Source organism: Sceloporus undulatus, chromosome 4 (genome assembly GCF_019175285.1).
Source record: "Sceloporus undulatus isolate JIND9_A2432 ecotype Alabama chromosome 4, SceUnd_v1.1, whole genome shotgun sequence".
NCBI classification, from domain to species: Eukaryota; Metazoa; Chordata; class Lepidosauria; order Squamata; family Phrynosomatidae; genus Sceloporus; species Sceloporus undulatus.
The window spans coordinates 193,275,064-193,301,020 of record NC_056525.1 but is presented as its reverse complement, the minus strand read 5'-3'; the positions used below and the strand labels follow the sequence as shown (position 1 = coordinate 193,301,020).

General features: G+C 42.5%; 2 protein-coding genes across 2 annotated transcripts in view; one reads left to right on the top strand and one right to left on the bottom strand.

The window, feature by feature from the left end:
• Positions 1-25,957, top strand: part of LOC121928461 (opsin-5-like) — an 896,145-nt gene that overhangs the window by 618,658 nt on the left and 251,530 nt on the right. The gene's annotated exons all lie outside the window — the stretch shown is intronic.
• Positions 3,267-25,957, bottom strand: part of MEP1B (meprin A subunit beta) — a 30,838-nt gene continuing 8,147 nt past the window's right edge. The window contains exons 7-15 of the mRNA XM_042464436.1: positions 20,461-20,639; positions 18,511-18,729; positions 16,630-16,782; positions 13,970-14,185; positions 9,706-10,167; positions 7,713-7,895; positions 5,737-5,899; positions 5,097-5,298; positions 3,267-3,331 (exon numbers count right to left, since the gene is read on the bottom strand). Of these exons, the coding sequence (XP_042320370.1) occupies positions 3,317-3,331; positions 5,097-5,298; positions 5,737-5,899; positions 7,713-7,895; positions 9,706-10,167; positions 13,970-14,185; positions 16,630-16,782; positions 18,511-18,729; positions 20,461-20,639 (1,792 nt within the window). The 3' untranslated portion in view covers positions 3,267-3,316. The remainder of the gene's footprint in view (positions 3,332-5,096; positions 5,299-5,736; positions 5,900-7,712; positions 7,896-9,705; positions 10,168-13,969; positions 14,186-16,629; positions 16,783-18,510; positions 18,730-20,460; positions 20,640-25,957) is intronic.

Here is a 25,957-nt window from a genome sequence, read left to right as displayed (position 1 = left end):
CCCTATGGGATTTTTTCGTATCCCGAAAAATTCGTAAGCTGGGTATTTCGTATCCCGAGGTACCACTGTAATGTTCAAATAGAACTGGAGTGTAATCATGATGATGAGTCTTACGAAAGTTGAAGATTGTTGGGAAGATTGTGGCCCTATTTAAACGGGCACTTTGAGGTGCCCCGTCACATGCGAGGGGCAGTGCTTTCAAATTGCCCTTGCCCCTCACACATGACGGGGGTGTAAAAATGGCAGCACCCTATACACATGGGCACCGCCATTTTGATGTGACGAACGCCTAGCGTCCGCACGTCTTGGTGCTTTCATGATGCCGCAAGTGCACCATTGGCGCCTTGCAGCATCATAATGGCGCTGCAGAAAGAAGCCACTTTTTGTGGCTTCTTTTTGTTGTGCGAGGGAGCTGTGCGGTTTGTCCGCTGCGGCTCCCTCGTGCAGCAAACTAGGGCGGCGGAAGAGCACCCTTTTGGGCAGTCTGTATTCCGCCTTAGTTTGTAATTTTGAACTATCAGTTCAGGAACAAATTTCAAAGAATTGGACGAGACAAAAAAAAAGTGATGGCAAGAATAAGCCAGAAAGAACAACTTAGAGAACTGAAGTTAATATGGTAGAACAGGCTGAAGCAGAGTCAGATGTTATGGAGGTGAAGGAGGATTTTATTTCTACAGAGCAAGAAAATGGTGACGGAATGAGAAATTTGAAGAACCTAATAGTCTCTCAGAGACATAGGCGGGATACAGACCACCCAAAAGGGCGGTCACCCGCCGCCCTCATTTGTTGCACGAGGGAGCCGCAGCAAACAAACCATGCGACTCCCTCGTGCAACAAAAAAGCCACAAAAAGGAGCTTTTTTCTGCCGGTGCCATTGTGACACCACAAGGCGCCAATGGCACACTTGCAGCATCATGAAGGTGCCGAGATGTGCAGACGCTAGGCGTCCATCACATCAAAATGGCGGCGCCCATGTGTATAGGGCACCGCCATTTTTACGCCCTTGTTACGTGCGAGGGGCAAGGTGCATCAGGAAGCACCGCCCCTCATGCGTAATGACGGTGCCCCATAGGGCCTGTCTATACAGCGCCATACTTTGGGAGAAGAAAAGATGGAAGATTTTCAGGCTGAAGAAGAGACTTAAATCAGTGTAACCAGAGGATTTAATGGGGTAAAGAGAAAAGAAGCTCTTTGTTGTAAACAAGAGATTAGAAAAGAGACTTGCGTAGTTTATGGGTCTGTGATTTTGTTTTTCTTGTTGCTCAATTTTTACAGGGGCTGTGGAGTGTGTGTAAGTTTTTACTTCCACTCCCCAACACACCATTTTTAAAAAAATTGTGTGAAGATGACAGAGGCTAGAGTGCCTGTGTGTGTACTTTTTCACACATAGCAGAAGGTGTAATGCTGAGAGTGAAGGCTGAGGGCCAATTTAGTTTAGATTTTATTTGAATGGATAGTATGCCTCTACTACATATGGCAGAGAACTTTTCATATCAAGAGTTTGGCTTTTAATGGGACACCATATTCTTCATATAGTATATGGACAGGAATCCAGATGTTGATCTGCAAGTTCCAGCACTCCTGCTATAGCACAATCTAAAAAAAATCAGCATATGAAGTATTCAACTACCATTCAATATGCAAGCATTCAGTTGCACCTCTCTCTCTCTTGATACTCAGTTTCACTAAAAATAATACAAGCAGGGATCACAAATTTCTTTGTTTACATTACACTCATCATGGTAGTATATGATATGTAATGGTGTACTTATGTCATGCACCTCATCTAGTTTTCTTGTACCTGTGTGCTTTAAAAAGTGTTCTGCAACATTTAGTAACATTGTAATTTAGTTTTCTTCAGAAGAAGTACAGAAGAGGTACAGGTTCCATTCCAGAATTTGTCAGATAGGTGCATTATACCAGCCTTCGTCCCCTCCTCCAGATGTGTTGGTCTACAACTCTGTCATATCCAGCAAGCATAAGTATTAAATGGGCTGATGATGAAAACAGGAATGAAACATATTTGGAAGGTACAAGGTTGAGGAAGTCTGGCTCACATTGTGATTCATTGCATTTTTTCACACTTATGGAGTTTAAGGAGATGTCCAGAACACAATTTTAGATCAGAAATTACTTCTATTTCAGAAGCACATTATTGATTTAATTGTTGTGTATAACAGATATTGAGATTTTCATTATTGCTGTTAAGATGCAACATACTGTATGTGCTTTTCTTCAACAGGATATATGAAGCACACCTTTAACACTTTATGCATGGCTACTATGGTATATTAAAAAGGTATTAGCTATTTGGTCCTTGAAAGTAGTAAAAGGTCTTCACAATGAAACATTTAATAAAGGAGGATGCCTATATCATAATATATAAGAACATATGATGTGATAGAGCACTGATGTTTTTTACCATTCCTCACTCATCAAACTTGCATAGATCTGTTACGCTGTGTTAGCATAGTTAGCATAGGAATAAAGTATGGCCTCAATAATACTATTATCTTCCAGTAGGCAAGCTATAATGTAGCCTAGAAATAGGTTGTTTTTATCCTTTAGAAAAGTTTTAATAACTTACTTGGGGGAGAGGAGACACTGGGAAGCTCTTCATTCAGTTAACTGAATACAAGGAAGGAGGTTTTGTTCTCTCCAAATAAATTCTGTTAGTACTTTGCACAGCAGACACCCCTCACTCTAGTCCTCACATGGACAATGCCCTAAATACATTATTTAAATTCAGTAACAAAGTCCCCTCCCAGAAGAGGAGTTAACAACTACATCTGAGTACAGAAATCAGCCAAGCAATTTATTGGTTTTTCGAAGGGAAACACCACTGGAGCATGTGTAGTTTTCCATCCATTTTCTCAGCTGTTCCTCCAAATCCCAAACATGGTTTTAAAGAGCATTTTAGGGAATAAGGGGGAGCCAGCTAAATATTAGGAGGTGATTCAGCCATCACCCTGGATCTGTGTTGGTTACAGAGCAAAAAAACTACATTACTAGACCCATCTTACAAATTTTGTAGTGGTGATACAAAACCTGACCAATTGGCTTATCCATGTCACTTTCTGTGCTGGATAAATTATTTCACTATATAGTCCTATCTGCCACAGTTCCCATGTGTCCATATTCTACATTTTTAAAAGTTGATTAGGAAAGAGAAGGGACCAAACATTGCCTTTGGTTGCCATACTTATAAATGAAATATTTGCTGGCCAATTGAAAAAGATGTTGAACATGATGTTGTGAATGAGGCATCCAAGTAGCACAACCTGATTCTGTTTTACTTTTCATAGTTTCACTGTCTTCAAAACGATGTTGCCTGTCAAATGAGGAAAATACTTGTTATGAATCACTGTAATTGAGGGAAAGTATACTGGCCATCAAAGGCCCTTATCACACAGAGGGTTTTGCAGCTCTGATCTGAAGCCACTGCAAGTCCAACCATGCGAATTCACGTTAAAACATGATGTATTATCTCACGTGATTGCTTTCTATGGGGGGGTCATTCTGAGGTGGATTCACAGTCAGTCCAAAGTGACTCCTGATTTTTGTGAATTCAGTAACAATACAGCTTATTAATCTCTTTTCTAACTCTGGTGCTTAGAACAGGACACAGTACTCCAGGTGAGGTCTGATCAAGGCAAAATAGAACGGGGCTACAATTTCCCTTGATCAGGACACTATACTCCTGTTGATGCAGCCCATAAATGCATTGGCCTGTTTGGCTGCTGTTGATTCAAGTTTAGCTTCTGGTCTACCAAGACCCCTAGATCCTTTTCACATGCACAATTAGCCTCCCATATCCACAGATTTTTTATCCACGGATTTCAGCATCCATGGATTGAAAATATTCTGAAAACTATAAATTCCAAAAAAAAGTTGATTTTGTCATTTTATATAAGGGACACCATGTTACTATGCCACTGTATTTAATGGGACTTGAGCATCCACAGATTTTGGTATCCACGGGAACTGTAGAGTGTGTGTGTGTGTGTGTGTGTGTCCTGAAACCAAACTCAGTGGATACCAAGGGCCCACTGTACCTGTAAAGTTCCACTGAGACAGAACTACAACACATTTCACCCATCCACATTCACAGGACTCATTGTCTTCTTGCCAGGGGTCCCCCCCCCCCGTCATTGCCATGTTCATTAGGGGAAGGCAAGGGCAGTTAATAAGTGTCTGGCTATAATGATACAGTAGCTGGACAAATGATGACGAAAGCATAATCCATAACCTCCCAAGCGTGCATCCAGCCATTGGGACATAGCCAGCTGCTGCCATCTCACCTTACTGAGGCTGTTGCATGGCCCTTTCGGAGGGACTTTCGGCAGAAGAGCTATGAGTTCAGTAGTTAGGAGGGTCATTGTGCAATGGAAGTAGTGAATTCCTCCCCCCCCCCCCCCCCCAACCACAAAAAACACAAAAAAGATGTATGCAAGTGTAAATTAGATTAACGTCTGTGCATGTCACTAACAGGATGCCAGGCACTGTATAGTTTCAGTGTTCAAGGTAAGAGTAATTGAGTTACTTACAACTGATTAGACAGGATTTCTTAAAGTAGCATGTAGCTTTGTAACTTTGTTTCTAATGCAAAGTAATTAAAGCATTTACTAAAATAAATAGCTTTGAGAGTAGGTACAACTTACTAACCCAGAAAACGAAGAGATACAAGAGTCATGCTTTTCTCAAAATTAAAATGCTAGTGATAGAGTATCCATGTTTGCATGTGCCTCAACTATTTGTTGTATCTTTCGGCACATAAGCTGTAATTTCAGAAAACAATGTGCATTGAAACAAGCATGAAAAAATAACAAGAGAAAGCTGATTGTTGCATATGGGAATAAAAGTGTAAAATTCCTAAATGTCCCACTGCAGCATGAGCTAATATAAGCTAGTGCGGGTCAGTCTGGAAAACCTAGGTTGAACTTTCAAAACCATAGAATCTGCCAGTACCAGCTTCCCTATACATTTGATGTTGAGTGGATGGTTGAACCTAAGTGATGCATCCCACAATCATACATACCAAGGGGGAAATGTAGAGACTAGTGGGAAATGTATACTGCTACAAGACAAATACTTACATTTTTTAATTCCAGGCTTCTATTGGCTTGCATTTGTTTCTTATATTTCTTTTTAAGGCAGCAAGTAGTTACAATAGTGATGATCAACATGACACCAAACACACAAAGAGATGAGGCAACTGCTATTACAGCAATATCTTGTCTTGTTCCCTTCTCTTCACATTTTTCTCCCATGTACCACCAGTCCACTTCAGCAGGACACCTGCAAAGCACAACACATTTTAGTAAGCCACATTCAGACAGCACATGAAGTACAATGCTAGAAGCTCTTCTCGTTTTTCTCTGTAGCTTTGACAGGATCCTATTGGATCTATCTCCTGCTCTGGCCAACTAAGTTGTGCTGCCCTGACAAGCAGGGCAGTGAGTGAGTAAGAGTTGCAACAGTATCTTATTGGGATCCTTGCCTCTGTTCCTTGCACTGTTGCTAGCAAGAAGGACTGGTCATGTCATCTAGCAGCACCCCACAAAACTCCATCACTAGGGATGGTTAACTGTCTTTAAATGTGGATCTCAGAGACATTTATGATGTGGGCAATGGTACTGTGACCATAAATATGAATGCAAAATAGTTACAAGGTTGAAGTCTTACTAGAAATATCGCCTTGGGAATTAATCTTGAAGAGATACATAAATCAATTACCGGCAAATAGGCTTTCTGTCAACAATAACGCAAGTTCCATTATTCTTACAGCCATAGTCTATACACACATCAACCATGGAGGTAGTGGTGGTTGCCACTTGATTTGTAGTTGGCGCACTGGTGGCTGTAAGATTTGGTTCCGTTGATATTAAATGAGATATATCTAAACAATAACAAGGAAAAAACATGAATTCTTACATCATAATCAGTACATAATCATACAGTAATGAATACATTGGGACAATATTGTAAGAGAGCGAGTACTCCAGTCAGAGTTCAGAGTGTTGTTGTTTTTTAAAGGGAGCTCATTACTTTACTCATTACTCTGACAGAACAGCAAGTTGATACTGCAGCCCAGAATCCAAAGACTGGAATCCTGTTGCTTTGTCCCAACTAGAGTAGATCCATGAGATCCATTATTGAATGATGAGTCAACATGTAAGTAAATCCCATGGATTAAACTGTTCTACTCTAGTTGGGACTAGCAATAGGATTTAAGGTTTGTGTAACTTGGGTTCCCATTAGTCCGGACCTCCAAACCGGGACAAATGTAGGACAAAATTTTCAAATGTAGGACTTTTTGGGGGGGGGCTCCTACATTTGAAAAAGAGCCTCGCTGAGGGGAAGATTCCTTCTCTGCTTGGGCTCCGTTGGACGCAGCCCAGGCGGAGAAGGAATCCGCCCCCATGGAGGCTTTCTTTTCCCCCTGGGCTCCGTTTTTGCCAACAGAGCCCAGGGGGAAAAGAATCCTTGCTGAGGGGAGGATTCCTTCTCCGCTTGGGCTCCGTTCTCACCAAGGACGGAGCCCAGGCGGAGAAAGAATCCTCCCCTCAGGGAGGCTTTTTTTCCCCCGCCTGGGCTCCGTTTTTGCCGGCGGAGCTCAGGCGGGGAAAGAAGTCTGGCCTCGGCAGGCAAGGCTTCTTTCCCTCCCTCAGCTCCAGCGGAGCCAAAGAGGGGAGCGAAGGCCCCCCCGCCAAAGGAGAGAGGCCTACAGAGGCCTCTCTCTTTCCCCAGCCACCGCTGTTGCACACTTTGCAACAAAGCCCGGGGGCAGGGGAAATCCCGGGGGCGGGGCCAACCCGGGGCGGGACCGTGCGGACCCGCCCAAAACCGGGAAAGTCCCGCCCACAGGCGGGATATGGCAAGCCTATGTGTAACCATTGCTGTTAATATTGTGCCATTGAAAAATGTAGGAAATGCTTTCTAGTTTCTGTTTTGAGCAACCTCTTCTGCTCCAAGCCACTGGCACACTCTCTCATGCAGAGTGGAAGCAGTCCAGACTCCTCTCCCAACCTAGCCTTCAGAATCACACACACACACACACACACACTTCCCCTTCTTTCTTTCAATTACTCTTGTTAAGAGCTGAGCAGAACAGAGTAAGGCAAAAAAAAAAACCCAGGCTAAATGTATTTCTAATTAATCCTAGTTTTGTGCAGCTCATGTTGCTCATTACCCCTCCCTAGCTATGTACTCTAACGCTCTCTCAATCTTGTCCATGATGCTGACTACAGCAGTATGCAGTTACCCATTACCCTTCCTCATCCCTCTCTGTTGAAACAGAGGCTTCATCTGCACTGCAGAAATAAGCCTGTTTGACACCAGTTTAACTGCCATGGCTCAATGCTGTGGAATTCTGGGAACTAGCTTTGTGAGACCTTTCTGACAGAGAAGGCTCTCTGATAGAGCCCTGGTGCTAAAACAAACTACTAAAGTGGTGTCAATCTGGTTTATTTCTGTAATGTGGATGCAGCCATAGTCAGCATACACAATCAGCAGCAAGTAACAAGCAGACAGCCATGGCTGTTATAGGCACACACAAAAAAGTTCCAGCTCATTGTTGCAAAAGTAACTATTTCCTCAAATTAACATGTTAGAAAAATGAATTAGTTTCTTGGTTTGGCTTCAGCTTCAGACTGGGGGACTGAATCACACAAAGAAAGATGAATATCACATTCAAAATAAGAGTCACATACCATCCACTGTTGCAAGGATGAAAATACTATCATCTTTAATGAAGTCACGACTTTTAAGCCTTTGATGTGTTAAAAAGACACTTGTTCCAGATCTAGGTCCTCTCATGAACTTAGTGCCATTTGGAAAGGTGGCTTCTGTTCCTACTTTATCTGGTCTGTCCCAATAGTAATTGCCTGAGAAGTCTATGAAGTAAATGATAAATATATTTAGACACTGAGAGGTTAATAAATATATTCCAGTATTTTTTGGGAAGTGGTGGTTCAGAACATTACCTGATTCTCTTTTCCTCAACAAATTAAAATTGTAGGATTTGATCTTGATGTGTGATACCTTGAGGAAGTAATACCATAGTCTGGACTTTTACCAATATTCAAGGAGACTAGATAATCACCAAATCCAGGACAAATAGCTGCCCAAAATCACCTTCTATGCCTTGTGAGGAGCTGGAGAAATCTGGATGGACTAAGAAATACTATCCTGAGGCAGGAAGCTAGCCAGGGACTTTTCTGCAAGGATTTTTACTGGCTCCATTGAAGCACACTGAGTCCCCATTAGACAGGTATGGCCAAAGTGCAACTGTTTTTGCAGCCTTTGAACCATCCTGGCTGTCCTGTTGCTGTTGAAAGGTGGATTGCCTTTCCTGGAAGCCTCCAGAGGGGCAAATCACCTTTTAAATAGCCTTGGGAGGCCTGGGCACTGTTTTAACATTATTGTTTCCCCCCAAGACCAGAAGTGGATTTTGTTGACATTTTGAGCAGTTCATGAAGCTCCCTGAGAAACAAAGTCTCCATCAAAACACATACATAACAGATCCATTTTCACCCCAACCTAGTAAATTACTTGCCTAAGCACCTATTTGAGCTGACATGGGTTTTTGCCAAAAGGTGGGTTATACATTTCAGAGGTGGAGAAGGAAAAGCAGCAGTAGACATACAGTATGGAGCATGTGAGACCCTCACATCCCCATTAACCTTCATCACTAACAATTGGACTGACAGGGATTTCAGTTCAACAATTTCTGGCAGGCCCTGTGGCTGGATAGCCATCTGTAGGGCACACTTGATTGTGTGTTCCTGCATGGCGGGGGATTGGTCTGGATGGCCCTTGAGGGTATCTTCCTACTCCAGGGTTCTATGATTCTATGAAAGGTGGAAAAAATAATACATTGGGCAGCTGAGCAACTGAATGTTTCATCCTTCTCTCCCAAAGGCTTATTTCCCCTTCAATTCATAGATAAAACAGCGGGCCTCGGAATATGGTTTCTCACAGAGTAGCTGTAAGTAGTAACTGTAGTAACAGATACTCCATGTTGATGCTTTGTGTCACAGACTTTGAAAAAGACCCTAGATAACAAGATACTGATTGAGTGCTTTTCAGGATTAAGTTTTTTGCTACCAATTTACAGACAATTTACAGTAATGTATCTCTACAGACAGGATGTATACGAAAGCAGATTTAGCACACAATATGTTTTCACATAGAAAAGTTAGATTTTCTTGTACTCTGACCAAACTTTAGTATAATTTTCTTGTACTCTCTCTCTCCTTTAGTACAGTTTAGTACTGCTCCCATCTAGTAACCTTTCTGAATATGCTTATGCAATCTAAATCTATTAAAAATAAAGTAATAACTAAATATATATGTGATTAGTGGTGATTTTAAGAACCAGTATACATATCTTTGCTACCTCAAAAAATAAAAAAATAAATAAAAATGAAAGGATTTCACCACTACCCACTGCAAGAAATAAAGTTGAAAGGGGATAATGCATTACTACAGGGGGGGAAATTAGAATGTCTAATTAAAAGTTCAACATAAGATTATAGAATGCAGGTATTTAAAATAATTACTGGCTGGTTTTGAGAGCCACTTTATGTAAAATTGTCAACTCAAGGGGACAGCCTGACTGATCCTTTTGCACACAGAGAGACAGAGAGCATAAGAGAAATCTTATAATACCAGTTAAGGAAATCTTATTCAAGTATAACCCACCTACTTCATTTGGGTCTGTTGTTATGCTCCTTAGATTTGACATACGTTGCCTGATATCTGGATGTTGATCAAGAAGAACCATTGTGAACTGTTTCCATGGACAGGGCCATTGAAGAGTATTATCATTTGCCCCAGAGATTAGGTGCAAATATATTGCTAAATTAAATGGACTGGTGGTACCATTCACATACAAGGCAATCTGAAATGCATACCCTTCAGGAGAGTAAAATGGTGGGCTATATAAGCTTCCTGCCTCTCCTAAAGGGCTTGAAGCAAGAAGCTCAGTGAAATTTCTTATATGCCAAACATGGTGAGGACATTGGGTTTCAGACAGGTTGATATCATCAATGGAAAGGCCTCCATTTGATGTGGTGGATCCTTTTATGCCTTCAAAGACCACTCTGAATTTATTTGGCATATTTAAAGGAATGTGATGTAACTCCCAGTAGCTCACAGGTGAACCTGGAAAAGAAATACAAGGTGCACAGTATTATATTTAGAGCCTGATGATACTCAAACAGAAGAGATTCCCCTGGTTTGATGGCCATTCCACCCATAGCTGCTCCAGGTTATACAGAAAGTCTCCTAGTGCCAAACTTCAGTTGGGAATAAAAACCAGCAACTGTAAACCTTCAGTAGTTTTGGAAGGAATAGTCATAAATTTGAGAGTGACTTCGGCGTGTTACAGACCGCCATAAGGGAAGTACTCAGGACGTCTTAGGTTTAAAAAGGGGCGTCACTTCTTGACGCCCCCAAGCCTAATACGTCCTGAGGATGTACAAGATGGCAGCACCCCATCTACATGGGGGCCGCCATGATGGCGTCATGAACACGCCGCCTCCAAATGAGGCGGCGCGGCCGTGATGCCGTCGCGCCGCGCAAGGGTGCTTAATGCGCCCTTTCGTCCTGGTCTTGTGTCGCTGGCGCACCGTGTTGCTGGACACCGTGGGGTGTCCTTGGGGCTTGAAGCCCCAAGGACACCCCTTTCCAGGCCTCGGGGAAGTGGCCTTTTGCCACTTCCCCGCGGCCTGGAAAGTGGCGGATTGGAGCCTCAACGGCTGCCGCTCTGGCCACTGAGGCCCCAATCCAGCGGGGAAAGGGGCGGGTGCAGGCCGCCACTTTTCGGCGGTCTGTAATGCGCCTTCAACACCCCTATGGCAATGAATTCACCGGCTATTCCTGATAAGGATAGCTCTTAGTATGAACTTCTTACATGTATTTTTTCTGGTAGACAAGGACAAAGCGAGCTATCTGCAACTGTTCCTTCTCTGGAGCAAGTCTGTCTCTGTATTGATGTTAAGGCTTTCCTTTCAGAGAAGGAGACACAGTTCCAGTGTACCCTGGTGCCCTTTGAATGGATGAGATCAAAATGTGTGTCCTTAAAAGCATTAAGCATGTAGCTTAGTTTGTCCACTATAGTGCTGTACTCTGTGTGAATCCTGCAATTTAACTACTAAAGCATTTGCTATACTGGGGCGTTTAAAGGCATTTCCTTAATTTTAAGAGATCATTGGAATGGACTATATCAGACAAAGGGTTTGAAACATTTTTTAAAAATAGCTACTGAGAATCTCTTCAGTAAGATAGTTACGTCAGGAGCACCAAGATGAATGAGATAGTATAGCTTTCATTATAGTGAAAAGCAATTTGTATCATGAGAACTAGAGCATTTGTAGCTCATTGCTTTCATTCACACTAAGATCCTTTAATGTGTATAGGTTGGATACAGACTTGTCACAGTTTGTGGTGTACAATCAGTGTTGTGAGCCAACCTAAGATGCTGTGCTGCTATCATTTTGTCAAAGCTAGACTAATGAAATGCACTTTATAGAAGACCTGCCTCTGAAGACTTCAGAGCTTCAGCTGATGAAGAACATAGCAATCTGTCACAACCAGAGAAAAGAAAGTATGTTGCATCCAGTCTGGATTAGCACACTGTTATCTTTTTAGCAACTCCATCTGCTGGTTTTGGATATACAACCCTGAACATGTGGGCTCAGAATGCCTTAAATACCTCAATCCCATTGTTGTTAACTTCTGTCAAGTTGACTTTGACTCGTAGGCCTGTTACAGACAGGCCAAAATAAAGCTGCTTCTAGTAACTTTGGAGGTATGGTATTTCAATGATGCATGCGTCCTAAGAGTCCAAAAGCCGCACCAAAGCCACGCTCCTGTCCTAAGGATTGGAGTGCAGCTTTGGTGTAGCTTCCAGACTCATGCATCATTGAAATACCATACCTCCAAAGTGACTCGAAGCAGCTTTATTTTGGCCTGTCTGTAACAGGCCATGGTGACCATATAAAGAAGAGACTTCCAAGTTACCCTGTCATCAACAGTTCTGCTCAGATCTTGCATACTCGGAGAGGTGGCTTCCTTGATTGAATCTATCAGACTGGAATGTGGTTTTCCTCTTTTCCTACTGCCATCTACATTACCAAGCATAATTGTCTTTTCTAGTGAATCATGTCTTTGCATGGTATGTCCAAAGTACAACAGTCTCTGTTTAGTTGTCTTAGGTTCTAAGGACAATTCTGGTTTTAATTACCCTAGGACCCTTTTATTTGTCTTTTTTGCAGGCCAAGGTGTTCACAGAACACAGAACACTTCTCCAACAGTACATTTCAAATTAATTGATATCAGCTTCCTGCCCTGCTTTCACAACTATACACAGAAATTGGAAATACAGTGTCATGGACAATCTTGACTTTGACAGTGAATGATATTTCTTTATATTTGAAAATCTTGTTTAGTTCCTTAATAGCATATTTCAAATCCTAGTCTTCTTCTGATTTGTTGACTGCAGTCTCCATTTGGATTAATGAATGAGCCATTGCATAGGAAATATTTGACTATCTCAATGTGCCTATTTTAAAGTCATGTAAATAATCTGTAGTCATTCTTTTTGTTTTCTTAATATTCATCTGTAAACACCCCTTTGCACTTTTTTCTTGACTTTCTTCAGCAGTCATTTCAAGTCACTCTGCTAATAGTATGATGTCATTTCCATATCTTAAATTGTTGGTGTTCCTTCCCCTAATTTTCACAACTCCTTGCTCAGAATCTAATCCAGTTTTGTGCATGATACATTCCACATACAAGTTAAACAGATAGGGTGATAAAATGTAGCCTTGCCTGATCCCATTACCAACTAGAAACCATTCTGTTTCTTCATATTCTGTCCTAACAGTGGTGTCTGAGTACATGGGATAATGCATTGGGATAATCAAAAGTTGTTGTACATCCACTTCTTTAAGAGCAGTCCATAATTTTTCATGAGCTACACAATCAAAGGCTTTGCTATAATCTATAACAGGCTGATTTTCTCCTTAAATTCTTTTATGTGCTCCAGTATTCAACGTATGTTTGTAGTATGATCCCTAGTACTTCTTCTTTTTCTGATCCCAGCTTGGACATCTGACATTTTTCACTCTATATATGGTAAGTCTTTGTTGTAGAATTTTGACCATGATTTTGTTTGTGTAAGGGAATGATGGAATAGTCTAGTGGCTACTATAATCCTTGGGGATTGGAATGTATATTGAGTGTTTCCAATCTGTGGGTGATTCTTTCATTTTTTTTAATATTTGCTGACAGATTTTTATTATAATGTGTAAGTCTGTCCCTGTTACTTGAAACAGCTGTATTACTATGTCATATGTTCCTGGTGATCTATTTTTCCTAAGCACTCTGAGTGCAGCTTCCACTTCATTTTCTAAAATTGTGGATTCATCTATCACTACCAGTGTCATCCTGCAATCTGAGAACAAAACACCAACTGTCAGCTGGTGTGTGTGTGTGTGTAAGAGAAAGAGAGAGGTGTGGTGTGTGCAGGGTGCATATCCATGGGGGGGGATTGTTTCCACACATACAATATGACTAGAAAGCATGTTTTTTGTACAAATAACCATGATTTTCATACAAAAATTATATGTGTATTTCTGAGAATAATAATTTTCTGACAAATTTGGGATGTGTGAACATTGACCAAGACAAGAACTGTACAAAATATCCATTTTCTCCTGAGAAAACTGTGGGTATTACAGTACTCTAAAAGAGATGAATATTTACATTCCTCCTCAGAAGAACTTAGAAAAGCCACTCTTTTGGCTCCAGTACTAGGAATCCACCAATTATCATGGCAATAATGGCTGGCATATGTTTAAAATTATGATCTTAAAAAGTAATTTTTCCAGGATCTAGAATGGTTCATTCATTCAAGGTGACCTAGGATAAGAACAAACAATTGATGAGATCATTTTCATACCTTGTATTGTTTCTATATGTCTATAAGCACCATTGGGATTTGCAACTGTGTACTCCTTGACTCCAATATTCAGCTGATCCGTTTCACTTCCACTGTTATAATAAAAGAACTGCAGGCACTGGAATCCTCTCTTTGGGTACAGAAAACGGCTCTCTAAAACAGCTCGGTCCCCCTGGTTTCCAGTGCTAGTATTAAAATGTAGAAAGTAACCAGTTTCTGTTGAGGACAGAAGGGAAAGGAGAAATACAGACAGTTAGAGCTTTAAAATACATGATCAAAGATGACAGACACTGTAACAGTCATGTAAAACAATTTCATTGAATGAAATGTCCTCAGTCCTCAGACCTAGATTATGGAAGTGACCAATTTGTTCTTTAATGTTCACTATCTGATTGTCTTTATTTTATGCTTCTATTCCAAAACATTAATCCTTTTGGTTTATTTCCCAGTGATCAATTATCCAATACCAAATCTGACTTTCACTAATTAAAGAAATTGGTATACAGTACATCCATGTTTAGCTCCTTCAATATGGAATACACATTTCTAGCATTTGTGGATCAGTTGTAAGACCACATTCAAAATCAGGGGTTGACTGTTTTTCCAAACTGGAAGTTCTATTTTAGGTCATTTTTGGCAAACCCCAAAGTGTCCAGAGGCCAGCAAATCGCCTCTCCACATCTGCCAGAGGTGCCCACCCCTTCTCTAAATCCAGGGATAAAGAAAACTTATTTGCAGCAGTAGGCCAGATACTGTTAAATATATTTCCAGGAAAAAGAGTGCATTAATGTATCTTTTAGAAATGTTTACACAAAGTTATGCTGCACATTTTGTTAAGCCAACTTTTTAGAACTTCAGCTTTGATTTTAGGATATTTATACCTGTGGTCACTGTGGAACTGGAATGGAGTTTGCTACTGCTCAGTTAACTTTAACTTATTACATTAAATACATAATTTGTGGATACTATGATTACCCATGCATCTTATTATTTATTATTATTATTAACCTTTATTTATGAAGCGCTGTAAATTTACACAGCGCTGTACATGCAATCTTTTTAGTTAGACAGTTCCCTGCCCTCAGGCTTACAATCTAAAAAGACATGACACAGAAGGAGAAGGGAGTGGTGGAGGGAGAGGGTAAGAGGTCCAGCAGTTCCTCTCAACCTCCGAGGCCTGGACCAAGGCAGATGGACTGAAGGGAGGGCTTGGCTTCAAAATGGAAGGTTAATCATTATCCAGGGAAAATACATACTCACAAGTAGGATAATACATATACAGTACATAGCAATACAGGAAATGGATCGATAAACAGTCAACAACAGAACATCAGATAGTAAGCGACAATTATGCGATGCCTGGGAAGGCTTCTCGGAACAGGATGGTTTTCAACTCCGTTTTGAAGCTGGTTAAAGAAGTGATGGCTCTTGCTTGTGGGGGAAGAAGGTTCCAGGAGTGAGGGGCAGCAAGTGAAAAGGGGCAAATCCGGGATGGGGCAGAGGAAATCCTGGGCTGGGACAGGAACCCTTGACTACCAGAATGGAGGGCCCTGGTGGGAAGGTGAGGAGAAAGAAGGTCTGATAAGTAAGGAGGGGCCAGTCCATGGAGGGCTTTGAATGTTGACAGCAGGAGCTTATACTGAATGCGGAAAGGGAGAGGGAGCCAGTGAAGGGATGCCAACACAGGAGAGATGTGGTCAGAGCGGTGGGTGGAAGTGATAATGCGTGCAGCTGAATGCTGGACAGAGATTAAAGGACGGAGGTGAGAAAGAGGAAGCCCAGCCAGGAGGACATTACAGTAGTCAAGTCGTGAGATCACTAGGGCATGGACCAGGATCTTGGCAGTAGAGGCGGAGAGATATGGTCGGATTTTGGCAATGTTGTATAAAAAGAATCTACAAGCCTTGGCTGTGGTCTGGATCTGAGAGATACACGACAGAGAAGAGTCAAAGATAAAACCAAGACTGTGGGCTTGCTGGACTGGTTGAATGGAAATGTTGTCCACAGAGACAGAAAAGGAGTGTTGAAGGGTGGGCTTAGGAGGAAAGACAAAAAGCTCCGTCTTGGACATGTTGAGCTTCAAATGCCGATGGCGCATCCACTGTGAGACAGCTGTAAGGCAAGATTTGCTGTTCAAGCCTTGGAGAAAGGTCAGGGGCAGAAAGATACAGCTGGGTGTCATCGGCATACAGATGGTAGGAAAAACCAAAAGAGCTGATGAGTTTTCCTAAGGACAGTGTGTAGAGAGAAAACAGAAGGGGACCCAGAAAAGAGCCCTGGGGAACTCCAACAGATAAGGGAACAGGAGAGGAAGTCAGACCCCCTGCAACTACTGCAAAAGATCTGCCAGACAAGTAAGATCTAAACCAGTCGAGAACATCTTGGAAATATTAGGCAAAGTAAGGAGTAAGGCTGCATGCAATACATTCCAAAGGTGCAGTCACGTCATGTACATGAACCTCTGTGAACAAATAGTTTCCAAAATTGAAAAGTTTCAGCATTTCAAATATTTACACTAGACATATGTGCTGGTGTCCTGTGTTGCCAGAGATCACTAGCAGCTCCATTTTCCAACACCAACACCAATTAATGATGTCAATGAACAAATGAACCCTCAGAAAATACTTCTCTAAAAGATAAGCACAATTGCTTTATATTACCTTGGCAGACTCCTGTGTAGGTATGATCAGTCTGAGGTCCACTAGAAACTTGAGTTATGCGCTGCCAGTCAGCATTATCCTCTGTATTTTGAATCATGCCACACACATTAGGAAGTTCAAAGCTGCACGTATCCATAAAGCTTAAGGAGGAAGCTACAATTACAAAGAAGAAGAAAAAGCCTTTACCTACAATGTAAATTAAATGTTTGTTAGACTTTTAAGATTTACTCAAAATAATTGGTGCTTAGTGCTTTGATCCAAACTAGATGTAATAAGAGATCTCTGTGTTTGTTTGTTTGTTTGTTTGTTTAAAAGGCAATAGTAGAGGGTCATGAATCAAACTGGGACCAAGATGCCAGCAGCTTTAACACCCTTTTTCTTAAGTTGATGATACAATCATAGTTATCTCCATATCTAATTTTATTTTTTATTTTTTGTAAAAGAACCAATAGTTTCAAGGATCAAACTTTCTACAAACTCATCATCTTACAATCAACTGATGCTGTGAGCTGATTCTATTACTACTTCAAAGAACACATTAATTAGGTGTTAGTTTTATTTTAAATCAATGAATTCTACACCTAAATAATCTGTCTTACTTGTTTAATAGACCTGTCTGCATCTTTCCTCCATTACTGGTAAAATCAAAACATCTCTGAAATGCAGATATGGTCAACAATGTACAATATGAAAGGGGGGGGGAACCAAGAAAGGATTTTGTGATACTTTAAGGACTAACAAATTTATTATGACACATTCTTTTATGAACAACATTCCTTGTAGAAGTGGCAATAAGAAAGACCACCTACCTATACAAAAATCTAATCACTATGACATCTCTACCAGTGCTTTTGAAAGTGGTGTTTCTAAACCAGTGCCAGTCCCTGAGTGATTGGTTGGCAGCCCCTGGCATGTTTCCAGAATAGAAAGAACCAATTATACCCAATGGGCACAAATTTAGTGCCAGTCTTTTGTGTACTGATAAACAATAATTGCCAGTCCTGCACACCAGATAGCCTCAGAAGCACTGGTCTATTCTGCTTTGTCAGTATCTCTCCATTAAAAAAAAGTGGGGAAATAAAATATACAAGAACAAAAGAGTGAAATAAAACAGTGAAATTGCACATAGAAGGGAAAGATGAGAGAGTAATTCAATTTCAAGTCACACTCTCTCAGCCTCAGAAGATGGCAATGGCAAACCTCCTCTTAGGGTTTGGTAAGAAAACCCTGTGATAGGTTCATCTTAAGCTGGAAAAGACTTAAAGGCACACAACAACAACAGTTCCATTTAATTCAATTACTTGAGACATTTCAAGCATGTACATCTTTTCCAAGGCAGCAACATTTGCTTCTTTCCAGTTACATTTTAAAATATTCATGTTTCAATTATGACACAAATATCTGCTAGCTTATAAAATAACACACATGTTATCAATATTCCTGTTATTTAGGTTAATGAATGTTAACCTCAACTAATTCTGTTCTTGGAATCTAACAGTGAACTTTGAGCCAAGACCCAGAAAGAATTCTTTCAACAAGATTCAACCTCTATTAATAGCTGCTCCTCCGCTCCTAGGATGGATCATGGCTTCTCTTCCTAATTAAATGGGGGAGACTTCTAGTGCAGATTGTTGTGAAATAGGAGGTGGTCCCCCAAAACAATGTTGGCAAGGCAAGCAATCATTTGCAAGCCTGAGATTAAAGTGTGAAAGATTTTGAGTTTCAGAGTGGTCTTCATACAGAACAAAACCATTTTTCTTTGAGCTACCAATCTCGCCCCAAAACAACAAAAACAACAAGAAGAAAGCAAAGCCAAAAAAAAAAAGTCAAGAAAGTCATCCCGGAAAAAAGAAAAGTTGCATTGAAGCCTGAAACACTTACAGCAGTTGTACAGTCGACTCAGTTTCTGGATATCATATTCACTAAAATCAATTCGCTGCCCAATCACATCAATGAAGGCTGGGATGTTTGTGACGATGGTTGGTTCTGTTCCATTCATGAAGGCAGTTTTACTGTAGTGCATCACTGAGTTATAGTCATAAGGGATATTAAGAAAGTCTGATGTTTTATCATCATATTTGTTGAAATTACTTTCTTTACCTGACAAAAAGAAAAAGAAATGAAATAAAAAGAATAAAAGAAATGGCTCATCACAGTGATAAAACCAGAACTAAGTACTTTTAATCCTGTTGATGTTATAGGATTCCAGTATGTTAGACTATAGGTACCATCAGCCCTAGCCAGCATAGGCAATGGTGAGGAATGCTGGAAGTTGCAGTCCTATGGTATGATTCTCCTCCTGATTTAGATTAAAGTATTAACCACATTCTTAAATCTGCCAGAAGCTGACCATAGAATTGCACTGCAGAACCTACAAATTCCTAAAAAAGTGTTCTTTCTAGAAATCTCTAGGTCCTCCAGCACAACTTCTGGTGTGCGTTGACCATGGAGTCACACTGGGAGACCTAGAGATTTCTAGAGAGAACATGATAATCAAATATGTGAATAATCAAATCTTCAAAAGTCAAAGCCACAAATGTGGAGGGCCGACTGTACTGTTAACTGCCAAACATGTATGTATTAGGCAGGATGCTGGTTGGTCATTAGCGGATGTCTCCTCAGAGCTAATTGTTAAGAAACAGTTTCTCGATACCCAAATACACCTGAAGAACATCTGTGTTTGAGTAAATGGCCTTTCTTTATTTGAGGGGAGGGACAAATGCAAGGTAGGTAGAGGTGTGTGTGTGTGTGTGTTTAAAAAAAATTCCCGTTTTGAAGAGAGAATTGAGATTTTCTAGCTGCCACAGTTTGCTGAAAATGACAGTGAAAGATGTCGAAGTGGCTCTCTGGGCATCTTTCTTGTAGGGCTATCTGTTTGCCTTTATTCATGCTCTGCTTGTATATTTATAAATAAGGCAAACATTACAAATTTGCTTCCTTAGTTAAATATTGCAGGAGCATGTTGACTGTTAAGCAAAATACTTAATCCAAAATACACACTGATAATACCTTTACTGGACCAACCAGAAAGTGAAGAAAACATTATACTAGCTTTCCAAGTTTTATCAGGCAGATATTATTAGTGGGGGACGGGGAACCTCTATATTATTCTGGGCAAACAAAACCAGTGCTGTTGGAGTCACAAAAGCTGCATGTTTACATCTTTGGCTTTCATTGCTCCAGCAAGAATGTTTTCATGCAAGCAGAAAGTGGAATTTCCACCTCCCCATCACCATCACAAGAGAGATCAAGGAATAACAAAGACAAAGGCTTGGAAGGGAGGAAAGGAGGGGACAAAAAAAAGAAAAAAAGCAAACAAAAGGGAAATGTAGGACAAGCAGACACATTCTATCAATATGTATCAACCTGTAAAACAAGCATTTGCATAATCTCTCAAAAATAAAATTACGAAAAGAGAGAGAGAGAGAGAAAGCTGCCTGCAAGAGGGGAGGCATGTTCTGCTCTCTGCCCTCACTCTGACTTAAATCCCTCCCCTGAACTTGACCCAATCATGATTGGGTTCAAGTTCACATTTGCCGGCAGCAGGGAAGAAATGGGTTTTCCTAAAAGACACGAAAAATAATCCACTTTTGGAAAAAACGCTCTAAGGGAGATCTGCCCTGGATTGGTTGTGCAAGACCCTAATTCTGATGTGTTTAAACCAGTGCCAATGGGAACTTCCGACTTTTAATCTGGGTTAAAATTCGGTACAAAAGGAAGTCTGAATGGCCCCAAAGATAGCAAATGTGCACCAGCTTTTTCTTGAAAGACAAACAGGAGCATTTGAGATCTATAAATAGTTTGACAATAAAGGAAAGTTAGATTTGTTACCAGCTTGAATTCTGTCTCGCATTATCGTGACATAATCATCTCGATCGGATCGTGACTGCTCGTGCCAAAATCCCAGTGCATGAAGGAATTCATGTTCAATTGTTGCAATTCTGTCGCAGTTGGCTCCTATGGAGAGTTCTTGCCTTCCTCCTTGGCGTTTTCCTACATAGGACCAGCATCTAAGAAAGAATATAAAAGTGATATGGATCTGCGCTGTATATGATCTTGCCCTACCCTGAGCATACAATGAAAGGAAGGCCAGAATCATGTAGATTTATTCATCCATAACTGCTCATATTCATGATCACTAAGTTGGTCCTTCATATCCATTGATTCTTTATTCATTGATTCAAGCGTCCATGGCTTGAAATTACAGTTGCCCCTCCAAGTCCATGGAATTGAGATGCGCAGACTTGAAAATCTATGAAGGGGCAACTGCCATTAACATCAATGGGACGCACGCACATGGTGTGTGCCCCGCATACATCCCCCCATTCAAGCCTATGGGGCTTGAATATGCACAGCCCCATTTGCTTTATGAAATATGCATGATGGTATAAATTTGCATCCACATTTCAAATCAGATAGAACTGTCAGCTATTATAACATATTCTTCAAAACCTCATTTATTCAATGGAGTGTAGCTTTAAAAAAATTGGGAAGAACTCAAGCAAGATGCCCTTGATTCTTCCTCTCCCTTAGTCAGTCTGGGGCTCAACAGACCACCCTGAAAGGGTGGGCTGGAGCCACTTGTTTTTGCTCCTCAGGGAGCCTGCAGCAACCAAACTGCGTGGGCTCCCTCCACACCAAAAAGGACCCGCTAAAAGTAGGTTCTTTTTGGCACGCATGGCCACCACCTTCAGTGCACCATTGGCGCACTGTGGTGTGTCAATGATGCAAGTGTGGCGCCCTGATGTGCGGATGCTGTGCCGTGCTTGCATCATCATGGCAGCCCCTGTGTGGATGTGAGGCTGCCATGATGGAACTGCCGCTGCGCACTAGGGCTCGGGAGCATGTGGATATTCCTCCCCCCGAGCCCTAATTTTGGCCCCAGGTGCCAGAAAGCACCCGTTTTTACTGGGTCTCTGTCTTCTTTGCCACTAATGCTATTGCTCTGGGTTCAAATTGTTTGGTAACCCAGAGGAAAGCTCTTCTTGAATGGTCAGTGGATGTTCATTGCACTTACAGGCATGAAAGAGGAGCAGGAAGAGCCCAGGTTAATGATTGGCAGCAGGCCCACTGCAGAGGTTAGCTTCGGCAGGTGCCCTACAATGCCATCCCTAACACCAGCCTGGAACTTTGGAAGTTACCAGCACTATAACTCCTAGAAGTCAGTGGATTCTGGAATCTATCATCCAAAATTTTTTTTCCAGTTCTGCAAAATGCCTGATTCAGTAACTGAAAAATGATATTTTTAGGGGATCCTTTGAATTATGCACAGAAAAGCTCTGTTAAAAGTTGCCACCTGATAATGTTCGCCTCATACATCTAAGACAGGGGTCGGCAACCTCCGGCCTGCGGGCCGGATGCAGCCCGCGAGGCCTGGCTGCCGCCCCCAGCTGCTCTTGCCGCCGCCGCCGCCACCGCAGCGGACGCCGTCGCGGGTTTTCACCCCTGGGCGCCGCCATCTTGGGTGGCAAAATGGCGGCGCCCATAGCGGCCTCTGGGGCTATGGGCACCACCATTTTTTCGCCAAAATGCGGCGCCCAGAGCGGCCGCCGCGGCAGCGGCAGCAACGGCGGGCGGGCCTCTAGGAGGCCCGCTACCGTCTCTGGACCCTCCAGGGGGCCCCCAGGGCGGCAGGGGCTCTGAGGGCCGCTGGTCTGGGCCCTGCAGGAGGGTCAGGGCGGCATGGGCCTCTGGGAGGCCCGCTGCCGTTCAGGGCCCGTTTAGACTCCCAGGGTGGCAGGGGCCTTGCGGGGCCCGCTGCCATCCCTGGGGCCCTACAGGAGGGCTCCCAGGGCGGCAGGGGGCCTCTGCAGGCCCGCTTGGTCCCTGGGGCCCTGAGGAGGGTCCCAGGGCGGCAGGGGGCCTCTGCGGGGCCTGCTGCGCATCCTGGGGTCCCGAGGGGGCTCCCAGGGCGGCAGGGGGCCTGCGTGGCGAGCCGCTGCCGTCTCTGGGACCCTCCAGGGGGCTCCCAGGGTGCAGGGGGCCTCTGCAGAGCCCGCTGCGTCCCTGGGGCCCTGCAGGGCTCCCAGGGGGCAGGGGGCCTCTGGGTGCCCGCTGCCGTCTTGGGGCCCCATCGGGCTCCCAGGGCGGCAGGGGCCTCTGTGGGGGGCTCCATGGCGGCTGGGGCCTCTGGAGCCCGTGCAGTCACTGGGCCTTCCAGGGGTCCTCAGCACTGGCAGGCCCCCCCCCCAGCTTTTTGCTGGTCTCGTCAAAAAATGGGGAGGCCTGGCCCCGGAGGTAAAGCTCCGCCCCGGCATGTGGCCCGCCCCAGAGGGTCGAAGCTCCACCCCCCAGCTTCGGCCCCCCCAGTCGCCTGAGGGACAGCAACCCGGCCCCCGGCTCAAAAGGTTGCCTAACCCGATCTAGAAATGCAGCTACATGCATGGATGTTATTAATATACAGCTGCTTACTCTCCATACTCTACTATTTTACTTGGCACTGCAAACTGGGAGTAGATCTAAGGCATGGAATGGCACAAATGAATTCTCATGTAGCTAAGTCAAACACAGAGATAAGTATCTTGCAGATGTATTCACATACCCTCTTTGACTTTTTGCATTTTGTTGTGCTAAACCTGGAATTGATGTGGATTCAACTGGTATCATAACCACTTGATGCATCAATACTCAGTACTATGAATGTGAAAAATATCTGAATTAATGGCACAACATGAAATAAACAAAACAAACTGGCACTTTTGTTCCCCTACAGCAATAGAAGCATTTGAGGCATTTTAAAAAATGAACACAGTGGAGTGGTGCAGACCTCTAATGTGGGGTCCTAACCCTTAACCATTGCCCACCCCTGCTCTGTCCATAGAAATGATCCTGTATGAACAACTGTTTTCATCCTAGGTGTATATTTCAGAAATACGATGGGAAATTCATAAACTGTTCTGAATTGTTTGAAAAATCTGAAACTCTGTGAATTTTGGATCAAAACCCAGCCAGGCTTTCTTCCAGCAAGATCTGTTACTCTTTAGTTAAAAAAGAAAGTTAATTAAAATATGAAAATGTTGAAGTACAGTTGAAAACCAGGCAGTTTCTCACTTCTACTCTTTCCACATCCCCACAATAATGGTAAATTGAGACTTTGCGGACCAGTGAGTGTGCATCAGGTGTTCATGCACTCATTCTCCAGAAGGCGAAATTATAATTGGAAGGCTAAATAATGGTATACCTTGTATGACTTTAGTAATAAGACACCAAAAGGAGAACATGTTGCACTAGACAGAGAACAGAATTTTCCATCAACACCATTTAACATCTATAAAAATGGCCTACTCTGTTTCCGCATTCTGAGCAATGATAGAAAACTATGTGTAGAAAGGAGACAAATTCCAGGCCCAGACTAGATAATCAGCTGACTTTCATGTGCTGTGCTAAAAGCACTCTAGCAGAAGAGAGAAGCAGACCTAGGAATTCAGCTGTTCTGGTTCCTACAAGTTTCTTCTCTCTAATTTATACTGTTGTTAATTGTTGTTGTCCCCTGCCTCAATCCAGGGGAGACCTGGGAAGAAATGATGTGATGATGATGATGATGATGATGATGATGATGATATACTCATGTTGGCCATGCAGCAAAATGCACAAAACCCCAAAATATACATCACATTGATATCATTATTAGGACAGTCAAAAGATGTAAAATACAGTCTGTGTGTATGGGAGGGGTGTTGTATGCGCTCAAGTCATTTCTGACTTAAGGCAACCCTAAGGCAAACCTATCATGGGGTTTTCTTTGGCAACATTTGTTCAGTGGGAGTTTGCTATTGCCTTCCCCTGAGGCTGAGAGCATGTGACTTGCCCAAGGTTTCATGGCTGAGCTGAGACTCAAACCCTGGTCTTCAGAGTTGCAGTCCATTACTCAAACCACTACACCACATCATACAAGTTTTCAAATCTCACTGGCTTACTCATCAGACAAAGATGTTAAGAATCATACCAGGGAAGAAAAGTGACTGTGTCAGAGTCTCTGCCTCCATCTTGATCGAGATGTTTGCTTTCAATTGGTGTTTAAGGTGGTCTTGAGGGAACATTGATGCCAGGCTCTATTCCTTTTTAGCCATTTTGGGAAAACAAAGGCAATACAAACCAGGCAATAATTTGTTTCTATTATTAGCAATATGGTAACTTCCTTTCAGATCTAGGCATTTTCTGCCCTGTTTGAGGCTGGAAACTACTTTGCTGTAACACAAGCTGATCGACATTTTGTAAACATGCAAGTACTTATATGCTCCTGAATTCCCATTCACCTGAGGGTTGATGACAGCTATACAGGACTGGTCCTGAATGAGGTGTATAAGGAAGCATATTATGGTGAAGGGGAATGTGCATCAACTGGAGAAAATGATTTGTAGGTATTAATAATTTTGTGATCATCTAAACCAGGGGTAGGCAACCGTTTTGAGCCGGGGGCCGTGTTGCTGTCCCTCAGACAACTGGGGGACCAAAGCCAAAAAATAAATAATTAAATATTTTTTTAAATTTTTAAATAAATAAATTAACCGGGACAAATGTAGGACAAAATTTTCAAATGGTGGATACTTTTTTTAAAAAGTGGAGGGCACACGAAAAAATTTGCTGATTTTTTAAAAAATGTTAATATAAATGCATGTTTCTGAGGCTTCTATAGACAATTGCCCCCCCAAAGGCCCCGGCGGCAATCGGCGGCAGGACCGGGCTGGGGCCGATCCCAAGGCCTCGCCGGGCCGCATCCGGCCCGCGGGCCGCAGGTTGCCTACCCCTGATCTAAACAGATGAAGTAGTAGTCTTCCTTTGAGTTAAAATTGGAGTTTAAGGCTGAGATCTCATTGAGAGCTAGCATAGCATAACTGGCTTAACTCCATAGGAGGGAACTAAGGCAACCAGAGTGGGGAGAGAAAGACAGACTGCAGACCACTGTGTAACCTGGGGAATGTCTACATAAAGAGGTCTCTGAATGCAAGCCAAAGAAAAGCCTGACTGCTTGGTAACCAAGTGGTTACATACTTGTAATGCCCCGTATTTATACCCTGAACCAATTTCAGAAGTGTACTCTGACTGCCTAACATTTATTGCAAAACTATTATTTTAAATACCTCCATATTCTGCAGCTGTAGACATCTCTCTCAGAAATACTCAAATAGCCCCAATCTAATCCTCTTTCTCTGAGCCAGCATGGTGTAGTAAGTGTATTGAGTGTTGGACTATGCCACTGGGAGACCAGGGTTTAAATCCTCACATGGAAATCCATTAAGTGACCTTGGGCAAATCACACTTTCTAAACCTCAAAGGAAGGCAAAGGCAAACCCCTTTGAACAAATTCTGCTAAGAAATCCCAAGACAG